This window comes from Bos indicus, chromosome X (assembly GCF_029378745.1).
Source record: "Bos indicus isolate NIAB-ARS_2022 breed Sahiwal x Tharparkar chromosome X, NIAB-ARS_B.indTharparkar_mat_pri_1.0, whole genome shotgun sequence".
NCBI classification, from domain to species: domain Eukaryota; kingdom Metazoa; phylum Chordata; class Mammalia; order Artiodactyla; family Bovidae; genus Bos; species Bos indicus.
Window position 1 is genome coordinate 16,025,207 of NC_091789.1, and position 16,749 is coordinate 16,041,955.

The 16,749-nt window shown below is 43.4% G+C and overlaps 1 protein-coding gene across 1 annotated transcript in view; it reads right to left on the bottom strand.

The window, feature by feature from the left end:
- FRMD7 (FERM domain containing 7) overlaps positions 1-15,680 on the bottom strand; it is a 35,031-nt gene extending 19,351 nt beyond the window's left edge. The window contains exons 1-6 of the mRNA XM_070784171.1: positions 15,568-15,680; positions 8,693-8,765; positions 7,083-7,187; positions 6,242-6,284; positions 3,342-3,420; positions 206-303 (exon numbers count right to left, since the gene is read on the bottom strand). Of these exons, the coding sequence (XP_070640272.1) occupies positions 206-303; positions 3,342-3,420; positions 6,242-6,284; positions 7,083-7,187; positions 8,693-8,765; positions 15,568-15,680 (511 nt within the window). The remainder of the gene's footprint in view (positions 1-205; positions 304-3,341; positions 3,421-6,241; positions 6,285-7,082; positions 7,188-8,692; positions 8,766-15,567) is intronic.
- Positions 15,681-16,749: the final 1,069 nt, after the last annotated feature.

Here is a 16,749-nt window from a genome sequence, read left to right on the forward strand (position 1 = left end):
AGAGATAGGATTTGTATCCAAATCTCAGTGACTACAGTGACCAGCCCCTTTCTACTGGACCATGTCATTCCCATCTATCTCATCCCTGCTTTCTCTCCTCCACAGAAAGGTCCCAGCACAATGGTGGGGACGTTGAGGGTGCTCAGCTCCTTTGCTGGGTTCTCTAGCTAATTGATGGGCCCCAAAGCCGACATTTGCTACTTACATTGTAAGATGTGGGATACCATCAACGCTGTACAGTTGTCACTGCATGGCAGCCTTCCCAGAGCCAAATCCTTCTTTATTTGAAGAGTAAAAAGGTACCTGCAAAGAAGTGGGGGGAAATCTCTTGAGAAAGAAACAGGAACAAGACAGAAGCATTTCCCTTCGCCCAGACCCAAGATGTTTCAAGAAAGACACGGTGCCCCCAGTCAGGGAGATGCCTATTGGGGGTGGTGAGTAATGCATAGGCTTCGCTTCAGCCCCTAACCAACAGCTAGACCACGACTCGGCTGAGCCAGCGCTTTGGCAGGCCTCACAGCCGTTAGGAATCACCCTGGCCAAATCCTCCCGCCAACTCAAGGGAGTTGGCCAGCCATCCTCTGGTGGTTTCTGCCACGTAGCAAGGCCACGTACCCCGCCAGAGAGAAAGAGAGATTCAGCAAGAATAAGACTGTGCAGGAGGCCAGGGCTGCTCTGTTCACAAAATGCTCTCAAGTCCTCGCTATGGTAACAACTTAGAAAGTTGGCACCATCACCCCATGTTCCAATTATGGAAAGACAGAGGTTAGGTGATCTTGGCAAAGTCCTATCACCCCGACAGAGTGAAATTGTGGCCAGATCTCAGGTCTGCCATCCAGTTTAGGCTGGCTCCTACCCAAAAGACGGTGTTTCAGAAATCAAGAACCTGAGGACATGCTTCTTCCCCTTCACGTGGACCCCCGTCTCTGTATCACCAGGGCCCAGCCCAGCCCTTTGCACACAGCAGGTATGGAATTACTGTGTCCCGAATGGAATGAAGCCAGACTGCCCTTTTCCCCAGCTGTAATCATTCGCGCTAAGTCTCTTCAGTCGTGTCTGACTCTTTGCGACCCCATGGACTGTAACCCGCCAAGCTCCTCTGTCCATGGGATTTCCCAGAAAGAATACTGGAATGGGTTACCGTGCCCTCCTCCAGGGGATCTTCCTGACCCAGGGATTGAACCTGTGTCCCTTGCATCTCATGCATTGGCACTCTTTACCACTAGCGCCACCTGGGAAGCCCTCCACCGATAATCAGGGACCCATAAAGTGCATGTTGGCATCCAGAGCTTTGCCGAACAGGCAAAGAGCGTTTGTTCCATACTTTTAAGCCCTTATCAAAGGCAATCAACTTTCAAAAAGATGTGTATAATTAAGATTCTACTGCTGACTGTGTCCCTTCTTGATCCAAAACTGTTTCCAATATTTTATTTTAGACATTAAAACATTCATTGAGTATCTACTGTGTGCATTTCCCTATATAAGATGTAATTGATAAATTTCTAAGTAACATTCTATCTAGATGTTTTAAAACCAGTTAAGACTTGAAGGTAATGTGGTGAATCAAAATTAACTGCAGGTGATAAATGAAAATACAGAGTGGGAGAAAACAGATAAATTAGTAGATGATTATTCACTTTACAAAAGGGTTCATTATGAAAGTGAAAAGTGATACTCCCCTAAAGGATTAGAAATGATTCAATTAGAAAAGTTATATTTGAATGCCACTCTGAGAAACTCAGGTATTGGCCTCAAACAACGCTTCCTTGTAAAGTCAACTACAGTTAAGTATTCTCAAATGGACCAATGGGGAAAAAATAAAGGAAGTCTAAACTTTGCCATTGCCTGCTTTCAAATATAAATGTAAATGAGAATAATCAGCCTCAATTGCTAAAGGGGAGGTGAATTTCATTTTACTCCTAACAAGAAAGAAAGTAAACTTCTCATTTGACACATTCCTTGCTGTTAAGGAGGCAGCTGCCTGCTGCAAATACCAAATCCTTCCTCTGAACAGCTGATGAATCATTTATCATCACATTGATTCTCTCATTCTTTTTTTTTTTCCCAAGAAAAAGTTTATCTCCATCAGAATTGGTTACAATTTGAGACTGGACTGAAATGGGTAAGCAAAGGCAAACTAATAGAGATACCAAGTTATGTGGGAAAGCGGCCTAAAACTCACAAATTTGGAGAGGATTTAGAGAGAGAGACTGATATGTGAAAAGACTGACTTCTACAAAGACCTCTCAGAAAAGAAGCTTCCTGTACAAGAGAGGTAAAGAAAAACTGGCCATGAATGATGTTGGGGCATATGTCAGGTGAAATATTCTCTAACATCCCAAGACCTTGGTCAAGTCACTCTAGTTCCCAGGACCCGTTTCCTTATATTCCTTTTATGTGTAGAAGTCTGGAGTCTAAAGTCTAGAAAGCAAAGGTTTATGAGACTGTTTCCCTGGTGGCTCAGATGGTAAAGAATCTGCCCGCAATGCAGGAGACCCAGGTTTGATCCCTGGGTCAGGAAGGTCCTTTGGAGAAGGACATGGCAACCCATTCCAGTATTTTTTTCCTGGAGAATTCCACAGACAGAGGAGCCTGGGGGGCTCCATGGGGTCGCAAAAAGCTGGACACAACCTAGCAAATGACACTTTCATTTTTTTTTCTATGTTGACAAGGTGTTTTCAAAGAAGTAAGTTTACATTGTCATTTTAAAGGGAATTTTTACAAATATAAAAATACTTCAACATTTCATACTTTATACCTTTTACATTTTTACAAGTATACAAATATTTTACTTGTATAATATTAATAATAGCAATTATTAATATTATACTTAAATGTCAATCATTTATAATTGTGCAAAATAAATAATTTATTACAATTTAGTTTTATATTTTTTACTTTTCTACTTTAGAAAGGTTTTATGAGTCATTATCACTTCCTACCTATGGGATACACACACACACACACACACACACACACAACCATTTTCAACATGCAGGGAACTTAGCTGGCATCATACTTGTGCTGTCAAGCTGCCCTATGATGGGAACACAGACGCAGTGGAGGCAAACATTCTTACTGTTGTAGCAGGTAATGGCATATCCCCCAAGTGGGCACCCAGGCTGGTTACCACTTTTAGAACACCACCCCTCCTTGTCCCTCAAGTCCCTATCCTTTGAAAGAGTAACATTTCGGGGACCAGCCAGGCCCTCCTGCTCACCAACTCCTCACCATCTCCCAGAAAGAGACTATGATCCAAGCCTTCCAAAGAAGGCTAGAAGCTTGTTCCCTGATAAAAGGATAATGATTAAATAACATCATGCATCATACAAGTACTATACCTTGTAAGCTCTTCTCGCAGATGTCCAGGGTCCACTGGGAAAAATTTCACCATAAATTTGAAAACAACTTCCTTAGGATCTTAAAACACAATATCTCCATAAGTCTTATTTCAACAGTTACATGTCTTCAGAAACACACACACACGCACACACACGCACACGCGCGCGCGCACACACTCCTCTCTCCCTTCCCCTCCTCTCCTCATCACTCCTTCCCATGGACTTTTCATTGAAATTTCAATTTTTCACATTTGTGAAATGCTGCTATTTCTGGACTGTGCCTCTATGTGGACAGCAATTGGGAAAGTCCTCGTGCCCCTCTTCCTACCTTCTCTCTCTCTCTGACTTTCTTTTTGTGAAGATGTGCCCCGTTTGGGGCCTACTGTGTCCTCTCTTGGAGAAGGCAATGGCACCCCACTCCAGTACTCTTGCCTGGAAAATCCCATGGATGGAGGAGCCTGGTGGGCTGCAGTCCAAGGGGTCGCAAGGAGTCGGACACGACTGAGAGACTTCACTTTCACTTTTCACTTTCATGCATTGGAGAAGGAAATGGCAACCCACTCCAGTGTTCTTGCCTGGAGAATCCCAGGGACGGGGGAGCCTGGTGGGCTTCCATCTATGGGGTCGCACAGAGTCGGACACGACTGAAGCGACTTAGCAGCAGCAGCAGCAGTGTCCTCTCTTAAGAAGTGTTGCATTTAGAAAAATATACCACTTGCTACTTGTGATTCTGCATTCCTGGCTGAGAGAAGGACCCCACTGTAGAGGCAGGTGAATTTCAGCTGGCTCAAAATTCTTAAAGGGAACTAGTAGTAGGGACTGAGACCTCCGTGTATCATAAAATCTACATTAAGAAAACATCTTGGGGAATTGGGATTGACAAGTACATACTGCTATATGTAAAACAGATAAGCAACAAGGACCTACTGCAAAATTAATTACTTTAAAAATCCGTATCTACTTGCCTTCACTCCTACTTGCATTTGAAAATAAGAAACTTTTTGCATCAAAAGCCAGTGTACACATGCAGCACTAACACCATTCATTCAGTAAATATTTGTTGAGTGTCTGTTGTATGCTAAGCATTGTACTAGCAGGTCCTGGAAATAAAAATACAATTAAGCATTCAAAGGCTGGTAGAAGAGGCAGACTTCTAGACTGACGAGTACAGCACCACAAAGTGGTGCTTTATAACACTTTAAGCCCAAGAGGGAGAAAAGAGTTTGGAGGAAGTCAAGGAAGGCTTCCTGGAGGAGCTGACACCTCAGTAGGGCCACCAGATTTAGCAGATAAAAAGACAGGATTCTCAGTTAAATTTGAATTTCAGATAAAAAATGATTGCATGGGACATACTTACACTAAGAAAATTAGTCTTCATTGGTCTGAAATTCTAATTTAGTTGGGCATCTTCTATTTTATCTGAGAAGCCTACACCTGAGGCTAGTTTTGTTCAAGTCAGGAGAGGTAGGAGTATGAAGTGGTCAGAGGCAGAGGTAAAGGCTAAAAAGCCAGTCAGAATTCAGTGCTTTGTGGGTCATGCAAAGGGGTTTGGACTTTATTCCGAGGGCCATAGGGAGTCATGGAAACACTTTAAGCAGGAGAGTGATGCGGTAAGGTTTCTATTTGCAATAGTTCCTTTGGGAGTAGTGCACAAGATGGATTGTAGGGGTGAGGTGAGGGAGTCAGTTGGGAAGCTGCTACAATCATGTGACAGAGTATCATCATCCAGTGCTAAGTCACTTCAGTCATGTCTGATCCTTTGCGACCCCATGGACTGTATAGCCCACCATGCTCCTCTCTTCATGGAATTCTCAAAGCACAAATACTGGAGTGGGTTGCCACTTCTCCAGGGGATCTTCCTGACTCAGGGATTGAACCCACGTCTCTTACATCCCCTGCATTGGCAGGCGTGTTCTTTACTACTAGCGCCGCCTGGGAAGACCCACATCATACAGTGGGAAGCAGCAACATGCAGAGAGCAGGTGGGGGAAGACACACAAAGACAGCTTTCCTCAAAGTGTGGCCTGAAATCAACCTGCAAGCAGAAACACTTATGGAGGTTGTTAAAAATGCAGATTGCTGGCCCCTAACGTGGGGGTGAGGCCCAGGAATCTACATTTTAATAAGACCCTGCCTGCCCCACCTCACAGTGATCCTAATACACACTGAAATTTGAGAACCACCACATAGATTGTAACATATGGGGTAGGTGGATTATTTCATACATACAGGCACTCAAATGTGAACTGAAATGAATGGACAATGTCTGTGATAGAATGAAACTAAAACACCTTCTGGAAGACTGCGAATGGCATGGCTGATTGACATCAGGGATGCTCAAAGATTTTCAGGGCTAGAGTCAGAGATGTGGAGAAGGCAATGGCACCCCACTCCACTACTCTTGCCTGGAAAATCCCATGGACAAAGGAGCCTGGTAGGCTGCAGTCCATGGGGTCGCTAAGAGTCCGATACGACTGAGTGACTTCACTTTCACTGTTCACTTTCATGCATTGGAGAAGGAAATGGCAACCCACTCCAGTGTTCTTGCCTGGAGAATCCCAGGGACGGGGGAGCCTGTTGGGCTGCCATCTATGGGATCGCACAGAGTCGGACACGACTGAAGCGACTTAGCAGCAGCAGCAGTCAGAGATGTAGTCCTAGGGCCAATCCACAGAGTTCTCTAAATTTACTCAAAAACCTAGCAGCCTGATTTTCTTCATCTCAGGCAAAGTTAAAACGATTTTTCAAAATTGGTAAATTTATTGGATGATGAAGGATTAAAATAATACATCAAAGCCCTTTTCTCAGCTTATATTAAGGTGTGGAATAGTGCGGTATTGTTGAAATATTTTCAAGTTATAACTAGGAATTCTATTCCTTAAGTGATTTTCCATACTTACTTTTTACCTGCTTTGTAATGGGCTTCAGCAGTTCCAACCAGACCTGTAATAACATTAATGAAAGAATTGGTAGAACATGGCACTGAGTACACTTTTTTTTTTTAACATATTAAAGTCAACATGAAGCAAACAAAAATCAAGACTCTTCAGACTTCTAAAGATAATAAGGAACAGCAACGTTAAAGAGATGCCGTGCCTGCCCCACACTCAGTCTGCCCCCTTGTATTTTCCCAATGACAGTGCAGATTGTTGATCTATAAACCCTTGGCTGTTGACATTTGAATTACTGCTCCCCTGCCACAGAGGGATGACGGAGGTGTCATATGCCAGGCTTATTAGTGGCCACAAAGACTAATGAAGGCGTTTGGCTCCATATTTGAATCCTACAGCCTCCAAATGCCAGCTTAGTAGTCATAATGAGCCTTTCTGGGAAGGGGCCAGATAAGAGATCTGCCAAGGCAGGACACAGCAGGGAGAACATTGGGAGTGGTAGGACATGAGAGAGGGCCAAGGAGAGTGCCTTGAACACTCATTGGTGAGGTTAGCAGTCTTCATTCTGGAGGCTGAGTTCCAGCCTCTAGAAAATCAGAACCAAGCACAGAGAGCTCTTCACACAGTGAAGACACAAAAGAGGAGCAGCGGGTGGAAGAGTTTGTGTTTGGCAAACTGAAGTGACTTTTAATAGCCAAGGAGGGGAAATAGTGATTAAATCCTGTCATTTTGCAAGGGTTTAAATGGTTTTTCATTTTGCAATCAGGGGTTTGAGCCCTACATACCTAGCTGCAAGCTGCATTTAGAAGCAATTCTAGACACAAAGAACCCTATAATGAAAGCAACTTACATTATTTCCAGAATGGCTACAGAATTCTAATCCAAAATACTCCTTTTCAGCAAGATTTAGATGGCTGCAGCTCAAGTTAAACAGCGCCTTCCCGGATGACTTTTGCTAAACAAAGCAAAGAGATCATAGCAGTTTTCCATTCTAGGCTAATACTATTACTGCAGTGCGGGGGTGGGGCAGGTTGCGTGGGGAAAGGGAGAAGCACCTAGACTTTATTCAAACAGTTTCCTTTAAGCACAGTTTTCTGGTACCCTCCCAAATGAGGTTGAATCTTACATACATATACAGGCATCTATCTGTAGATTGTTTTAGAGGTACCTTTTAAAAAGCCTCAGATGAATGAGAAACCCTCTTGGAAAAGACAGCCTCACCCTTAACTACTTAGGCTGGATCTACAAATCCACGCTTTCAATGGAATTCTTTCATCAGTTCATTCCACAGGCAATTTTAAGGATTTCCCCCAATTGACAGATAGTTTAATCAAGATGCAATTCTGACCTGTTTAAAATCCTTCAGTGACTCCCTTCAGGATAAAGTCTGTACTCCCTAGCAGGGAGGCTGGGCCCTCCTCCCTCTCTGGCGGCCCGCCTGCCCCTCCAGCTTCATCTCTTGCCCTTCCCCGGCCCGCCACTTTCTACTAATCGCAGCCTGCTCCTGGCTCCCCACACAGGTCAAGTAGCTTCATGCCTCCATGCCTCTGCTTCTGTCATTCCTTCTACACAGAACGCCCTTCCCATCTTTCTTGGCTTTGGCTTCCTCCTACTCAGCTCAGATGCCATCTCCCCAGGAGAGCATTCTCTGATCCCTACAGGAGCAGGTGGAGCCAAGGGCACACTCCGTGCTCCCAGACACTCTTGCTTACCTCAAACATGACATTTCTCACATGGGATGTCTATCTTCCCTGTTAGACTGAATTCCTTCATACCAGGGACCTTGCTTTAATTTTCTTGTTACTCACCGGATCTAACTCAGAGCCTGGCACATACTAGGGGCTCTTGAATGTGGGTTATTCCAACATGAAACTGACCAACTTCCTCCTCTGAGTTCTGCCAGGAGATTTGATTTTGCAGCTTTTTCCACCAAATCTGCGTCTAACATATTCATTTCATGCAAGGCCACACGTATTATTTCTTTCTTCATAAAGTCCCCTCACACTGTGAGCACAAAACAGTCCCTTTCTCAGGCTTCTCTGAGAACGGGAGCTGTATAGAGCTGAAAACCTGAGCGGAGTGGGGCTGGGGCTGATCTTCAGCCACCATCGCTGAAGCTGAGGGTTGCAGTGGCGGGGAGGACAGTGATGGGAAAATTGGGCCCTGGCTGATAGGCACAAAGACACGCTGTTGAAAACCCCTAGTTAAAGCCAAGTCACGAGGTGCCTCTAGTGCTGCGAAGGAAGCCGGGCTCAGGGAATATAGTTGGAAATCACCGACCCATAGAATTAATGCCAACCTTGAGAGGTCAGAGAGTCCAGACAACCTCCCCCACCCACCAACACTCTCCCTCAAGGCAGTCTCACACTGAACAGAACTCACATCTGGGATTTAATAGCTTCCAGGAAGGCAACTTCCCCCACTCCCTTCCCCCAAGGACTCAAAACACTCCCCTCTTGCTTGGACCTCTCTCTGCTCGGTTACACGGTCCAAATCTCCACCAACTTGAGATTCATGAGGGTTAAGCAGGGTCCTGGTTTTAAATGCAAATAGGCCGCAAAGGGTGAAAGTTACTGCCTCCTTAGCACCTGGAGAGAGAGCTGAAGACAAGGAGGTTTGATTTTATGTGGGAGGTCTCATTGGAGCTGTGGTCCGGGAAAAGGGGGCCAGCCCACAGAGGGGAGGTGGTTTGGGGGCTTGAAAGGCATTGGGGGGCAGTGGGGGAGGGGTGTCTGGGAGGGGGCAGGGAGGGGGTGTTTTTGCCTCTGTGGCAACCTTGCCTAGGGCAAGTGCTGACACAGACCATTCCAGACAGATGAAATCGCTCCTATTTTTAAAGTCCTCCAGACAAGGAGCTGCCACAAGATTTTTATTATGAATTAAAAAAAAATTCTAAAGAGAGAGAGAGATGACAGCAAGACTTTTTCCAACACCAAAGAAACATTTCAGTCATGGGGACCAAATTCCGTCATAGACTCCAGTTTCTTTGCAAACAATTTAAGAAACTCAAGACTTTCCTTTTTCCTTCTCATTTTTTTTTCTTCTTTCTTTTTCCATTGGGGTGCTTAATCCTCCGCATCAATGCTGCCACATTCCATGCGTTTGTATACTTGAATGTTTCTGCAGTCACAAAGAGTATATAGCCGTTCCTGTAAGGTTTCCAATCCAGGCTGCCTTTTTGCTCCCTTCTGTAAGATTCCATACCATGTTTACAAGAATAAGCCCCTGACTCGTCCACCCCTGTATATCTTGCCAACTGGCTCTAAAAGGCTTTGGCATGTGTGCACTCAGAGGTCAGGGGCTCACGTGGCTCGAGTTCTCCACCCCCATCTCTGGGAGAGGCATTTCCCTTCAACCCTCCATAGTGTACATTGAAATTGGCCAGCCTAGTGGAATGTGTTGCACAATAGGTAAGGTCTTGGTTCTGTCTTAACATGCAGCCTTTACTTTTTTTCAACCAATTCTTCAATCTTTATTATTTTCTCATAATATCTCTGTTTACAACTTTCCTATTTTTTCTGGACTTCTGATTCTCTTTTCCATTGCTTGCTCTTGTTTAAGCTCCTTAGGATCTAAATGCTTTATCACCGGCCCTCCCACTCAAGAAATAGAAACTCCAATTTTGAACTCTGCCTTGGATTACAGTAGAGCAGTATTTGCCTTAAGAAAAATCATACACACACACACATATAATATAATTTAAAACTTTTCAGAACATGTATTTATAATCTCCAGTCTACAAACTTGGCCTTAAGCATTGGACACTGATTTCTTGGGGATCCAAACTCAATTTCTCATGCAAACGATACTTATTCAAGCGGTGTTGTCTCTCTCCAAAAAAACAGTCTACCAAAGCTTCTTTGCACATAGGGCAAAGAACAGGTGGTTAAACAAGCCTGGACTCTAATCCTGCTCTACCTATTGACTAGGTTTTTGAATTGGGGCAAATCATTTAGCTCACAGATTGATCTCCCTTATTCAGGCGTGTGTCTGAGTAGCTGGCATTCTATACAGTCACTGGCAAAGAGTGGGCATTAAATAAATGCTTACTGAATAAATAGATGAATAGATCCAAACATTTAACTTGATTCGTGTGCATTAGCACAACAGTCCTCTCAAGAGGAAGAACAAATTAGTCACTATGAGACTTAGGGCTAATTACTGAACCTTCCTGAGCCTCGGTTTACTCATCTGTAAAATGGAGACAATAATAGTATTATTTTATAGAATTGTTGTGTGGATTAATCAAGATAATTCACATCAAGGGCTTAGTATAGTGCCTGGCACATAGCAAGCAGTAAGTAGTGTACATAGATAGATAGACAGAAGAGTCTGGAAGAATACATACCAAACTGTTAACAGCATTATTTCTGGAGAGGGGATTAGATTAAAGGGAACTTTACCTTTTTAGTTTGCATATATTTAGATTTTTCTTAAGTAATCAGGGACAGTAGAAACTCTCTTGTTGCTGTTCAGTCTTTAAGTTGTGTCCAAATCTGCAACCCCCTGGACTGCAGCACACCAGGCTTCCCTGTCCTTCACTATCTCCTGGAGTTTGCTCAGACTCATGTTCATTGAGTCAATGATGCCATCCAACCATCTTAAATACTTCTGTTGTTCCTTTCTCTTCCTGCCCTCCATCTTTCCCAGCATCAAGTTCTTTTTCAATGAGTTGGCTCTTCGCATCAGGTGGCCAAAGTATTGGAATTTCAGCTTCAGCATCAGTCCTTCCAATGAATATTCAGGGTTGATTTCCTTTAGGTTTGATCTCCTTGCTGTCCAAGAGACTCTCAATAGTCTTCTCCAGCACCACAATTGGCATGCCTTAATTCTTCAGTGCTCGGCCTTCTTTATGGTCCAACTCCCACATCCATACGTGACTACTGGGGAAACCATAGCTTTGACTATATAGATTTTTGTCAGCAAAGTGATGTCTTTTCTTTTTAATATGCTGTCTAGGTTGGTCATAGCTTTCCTTGCAAGGAGAACATGTCTTTTAATTTCATGGCTGCAGTCACTGTCCACAGTGATTTTGGAGTCCATAAAAATAAAATCTGTCACTGCTCCCACTTTTTCCCCTTTTATTTGCCATAAAGTGATGGCACTGGATGCCATGATCTTAGTTTTTTGAATGCTGACTTTTAAGCCAGCTTTTTCACTCTGTTTCACCTTCTTCAAGAGGCTCTTTAGTTTCTCTTCACTTTCTGCTATTAGTGTTATCAACCTCTGCATATCTGAGGTTGTTGATATTTTTCCCAGCAATCTTGATTCCAGCTTTTAATTCACCCAGCCTGGCATTTCACATGATGTACTCTGCATATATGTTAAATAAGCAGGGTGACAACATACAGCCTTGTCGTACTCCTTTCCCAATTTTGAACCAGTCCTTTGCTCCATGTAAGGTTCTAGCTGTTGCTTCTTGACCTGCATACAGATTTCTCAGGAGACAGATAAGGAGGTCTGGTATTTCCATCTCTAAGAATTTTCCACAGTTTGTTGTGATCCACACAGTCAAAGGCTTTTAATGAAGCAGTTGTTTTTCTGGAATTCCCTTCCTTTCTCTATGATCCAACAAATGTTGGCAATTTGATCTCTGGTTCCTCTGCCTTTTCTAAACCCAGCTTGTACATTTGGAAGTTCTCAGTTCACATACTGTTGAAGCCTAGCTTGAAGGATTTTGACCATAACTTTACTAGCATGTGAAATGAGCACAAATGTTGGGTAAGTTTGAACACTCTTTGGTACTGTCATGCTTTAGGATTGAAGAAACTATCTTAATCAACTTTAACTCAACAATGCACAGAAGATGCTTTCTGTTCCCCCTTTAAAACATTGACAAATGCTTATGTCATGATGAAAGATCATGGCTAGTAGGCTACTCTGATATGACTTTGCACTTCTATATCCATTGACTGAGTCTCAGGCTTACTAATAATTATTTTCTTGAATATATTTTTGACAATTCTACTTATATTATAATTACACAATTTCATTAAATTATATGTATATCACAAGAATTAGGATCACAATAACAAAAGGGGTTTCTATGAAAACTAAGTTGATCACTTTGCAAAAAAAAAAAAAAAATCAATAAGGGGGGAATCCCCCCAAATATGCTGTCAAATTAGTTTGGGGTATGACAGCAGTAAAATATTGGGGGATAAAAATCTGGAAGGATTCTGTACTCAAATTTTTCTATGTTAAATGAGCAAATACTGGCAATCATAGATGATGCATTATGAGTGGGTGTCAGAGAAGAAAAATGGAAACACCAATCAGAAGCCCTTACTCAAAAACCCTTGACCCTGCATCAAAAACTTCACATATAAATATATGTTTTATGTCAAACTAAAAAGTTTAAGGTGTTTGAGTGCAAATATACATACTTATTGTGATTCCTGCTTTGACGTATTTTATCAGTTAACTGACCAACAACCACCTTTGACCACATTAGATAACAGATTCTATCTAATGTACCCGCATATTGATTGTTTACTTCAAAAGAACATAGGCTATACAATTAAGGCTTCAGAGAAGGACAAACTGGAACAAAATACAGCATATTATTAACAGTAGCATAATAGGACATTTTAACTTTTCCTTATACTTGTTACAATTTCCAGAGAAATACAATACACATTATACACAATGCCATACAAAGAGATGCTTCTCCTGTTTCCAATGCTGATTCCCACATTCAAAATACTTCTCATGCTCCCCTCAGGAAATTGCTCTTGAAGTCACAGAGAATAATCACTCACTCTTCTGACTTTATGGTTATGCCTCATTTTTTAATCCCAAAATATGACCATACTAGTTCCAGCGGCTATAACAGCACAGTCTGGGGGGCTTAGACAATGGGAATTTATTTCTCACAGTTCTAGAGGCTGAAGGTCTGAGATTAGGATGCCAGCATGGTCAGGTTGTGGTGAGACCTCTTTTTCTGATTTGCAGATGGTTGCCTTCTCTCTGTGTCCTCACTTGACAGAGACAGGGACAGAGACAGAGAGAGACCTGTCTCTTCCTCTTTCTATAAAGCCATCAATCTTATATTAGGGCCCCACCCTTATGACTTCATTTAACCTTAATTACTTCCTAAAAGCTCCATCTCAAAATACAGTCACCTGAGTCACGTTGGGATCAGGGTTAGCCGTTCAACATATGAATCAAGATTGCTGGGAGAAATATCAATAACCTCAGATATGCAGATGACACCACCCTTATGGCAGAAAGTGGAGAGGAACTAAACAGCCTCCTGATGAAAGTGAAAGAGGAGAGTGAAAAAGCTGGCTTAAAACTCAACATTCAAAAAACAAAGATCATGGCACCTGGTCCCATCACTTCATGGTAAATAGATGGGGAAACAATGGAAACAGTGCCAGACTTTATTTTCTTGGGCTCCAAAATCACTGCAGATGGTGACTGCAGCCATGCAATTAAAAGATGCTTGCTCCTTGGAAGAAAAGCTATGACAAACCTAGACAGCATACTAAAAAGCAGAGACACTGCCAACAAAGATCCATCTAGTCAAAGCTGTGGTTTTTCCAGTAGTCATGTATGGATGTGAGAGTTGCACCATAAAGAAAGTTGAGCGCCAAAGAACTGATACTTTTGAACTGTGGTGTTGGAGAAGACTCTTGAGTTGAGAAGACTCCTTGGACTGCAAGGAAGTCAAACCAATCAATCTTAAAGGAAATCAGTCCTGAATGTTCATTGGAAGGACTGATGCTGAAGCTAAAGCTTCAATATTTTGGCCACCTGATGTGAAGAACTGACTCACTAGAAAAGACCCGGATGCTGGGAAAAATGGAAGGCAGAAGGAGAAGGGGACAACAGAGGATGAGATGGTTGGATGGCATCACCAACTTGATGGACATGTGTTTGAGCAAGCGCTGGGAGTTGGTGATGGACAGGGAAGCCTGGCATGCTGCAGTCCATGGGATTGCAAAGAGTCGGACACAACTGAGCGACTGAACTGAACTGAAAGTGAAAGTGTTACTGCTCTTTGCAATCCCATGGTCAGTCCATGGAATTCTCCAGGCAAGAATACTGGAGTGGGCTGACATTTTCTTCTCCAGGAGATCTTCCCAATTCAGGGATCGAACCTGGATCTCCCACATTGCAGGCAGATACTTTACCATCTGAGCTACCAGGGAAGCCCTGAACTGAACTGAACTGATATGAATCTGGTGGGGGGTGGGACATATTTCAGTCCATAACAATCACCCAACTTGATAACCCACTTTCGTTACCATACTTGCTCTTTAAGACTTTGTACTCTTTCCAAACAATAAATCCACTCTCAACTTATGAAGATCTGTGAGTCATTTTGGAAAGAAGGCTAGAAAGAAGTTCCAAAAATGTCCTGAAAACCTGCATATAGGAGGAGGCAGCACGCCATGGTGGGCAGCACAAGAATGTGGACCCTGAAGCCAGACACACCTGGATCTAGGTCTGACCCTCTTCCTGTTAGAGGGGTGACCTTGGGCAGACTATTTAATCTCTCTGAGCCTTCACTTCCTCAGTTGCAAAACAGTACTGCCAGAAATCAAACACAAAAGGGCCACATATTATATGATTCTATTTCTATGAAATGTCTAGAACAGGCAAATCCATAGAGACAGATTGGTGGTTGCCAAGGACTGGGGAGAGGGGAAGAGGGAGTGACTACTAATTAGTTTGGGGTTTTCTTTTGGGAAGGATGATAATATTCTGGAATTAGATAGTTGTGATGGTTGTACAACACAGTGAATATATTAAAAACCACTGAATTTTACAGGGTGAATTTTCTGGCCTGTGCATTGCATCTTCATGTTAAAGAAGGATCATAACAATTATCTATTAATGATGAAACTATTCATGTCAAATACCTTATACAATATCTGGTCCAAAGGAAGAGCTCAAGAAATGTTGATGGTATACAGGTTGACTATATAATTTATCATCCAAATTGGGACACTTTTGAGGGTTGATGGGGCATTAGTAATTATTATATTGTCACAACAGGTGTAAACCAGGACTGGACAAACACCATCCTGCATTTGGACAGCTCTGGGTCTGTTTGGACGAGGGCAGCATTTATTTGAATATTCAAGATCAGGAATATTAAGAATCACAGAAATGACTATTAGTTTACCCACAAAGACACCCATGTCTGATGATCATTTCTCCAGTAGCAAGTGAATGAGTTGCCTTTCAGTCATTTTCACCCTGATTCCACATTTTAATAGGTACAGCTCAACCATAACAACCACACAAAAAGCCAGGGACGGAGAGAACTGCCTCACCATTCTTAACCTTTTCACTACTAAACACTTGAAAAGTCAATCCCTCACCTCTCCTTGAGCTTGTTTTCTCCATTCTTTATTGTCTGTTTTTGCTCCTTTTGTTTTCCTGTTGTAATTTCCCCCAGCCGAGACTCCAGGCATTCGCCCTTTTCCTGCTCCATATGCCTTTACTCTTTGTGACCCTTTTCTACTACTCTTTCAGTTCAACACACCTTATTGAGTGCCTGTTCGGTGCCAGGTACTTTCCTGGACTCCAGGGATACTGAGGTGAACAAGACTCAGGCATTACCACCGAGGAATACATAGGCTGGCGGGCAAGGCAGGCGCATCAGCAGGTGATCACTGTGATTGGGGCTCATCAAGGATGTATGCAGGGGGTAATGTGACATCACACCTGCTGCTGCTGCTGCTAAGTCGATTCAGTCGTGTCCGACTCTGTGCGACCCCATAGATGGAAGCCCACCAGGCTCCCCCGTCCCTGGGATTCTCCAGGCAAGAACACTGGAGTGGGTTGCCATTTCCTTCTCCAATGCATGAAAGTGAAAAGTGAAAGGGAAGTTGCTCAGTCGTGTCCGACTCTTAGCAACCCCATGGACTGCAGCCTACCAGGCTCCTCTGTCCATGGGATTTTCCAGGCAAGAGTACTGGAGTGGGGTGCCATTGCCTTCTCCAGACATCACACCTAGAAGGTAGCTAACCCAGAGCGGCAGGTGAGGGGGTAGCATAATGGATTCTTCACAGAGGGGACACTTCATCCAAAGCAGGAAGCAAGAGTTGGAGGTAACCAGATGAAGAAGAGGGTGAGAGAAGGCTGTCAGAGGCAGAAGAGATTAGTTAACCTGCTGTGAACAATGAGGCTGTTAGCAGTGTGGCATTCCTAAAGGAGTAAGGGAGGTTACAGGGACTGGGGAAGTGAGCAGGAACCTCACCAAGATGGCTCCTTGGGTCAGGCAAAGCCGTATACCTGAAGGCAGGGCTCGGGTGGAGTAGCTGAATGAATTTCAGCAGGGGATTGATAGGGTCAGAGTTCTGTTTTGGAAACACCATCCTGGCAGTAGTTAGGGCAGAGCGTCCCAAACAGGAAAGTGCATATGAATCACCTCCACCTCTTGTTAAAAACGCAGATTCAGATTCAGTAAGTGTGGGGTGGGGCCTGAGAAACTACGTTTCTCACAAGCTCCCAGGGGAGACCAGTGCTGCAGGTGTGAGGACTATCCTTGGAGGAACAAG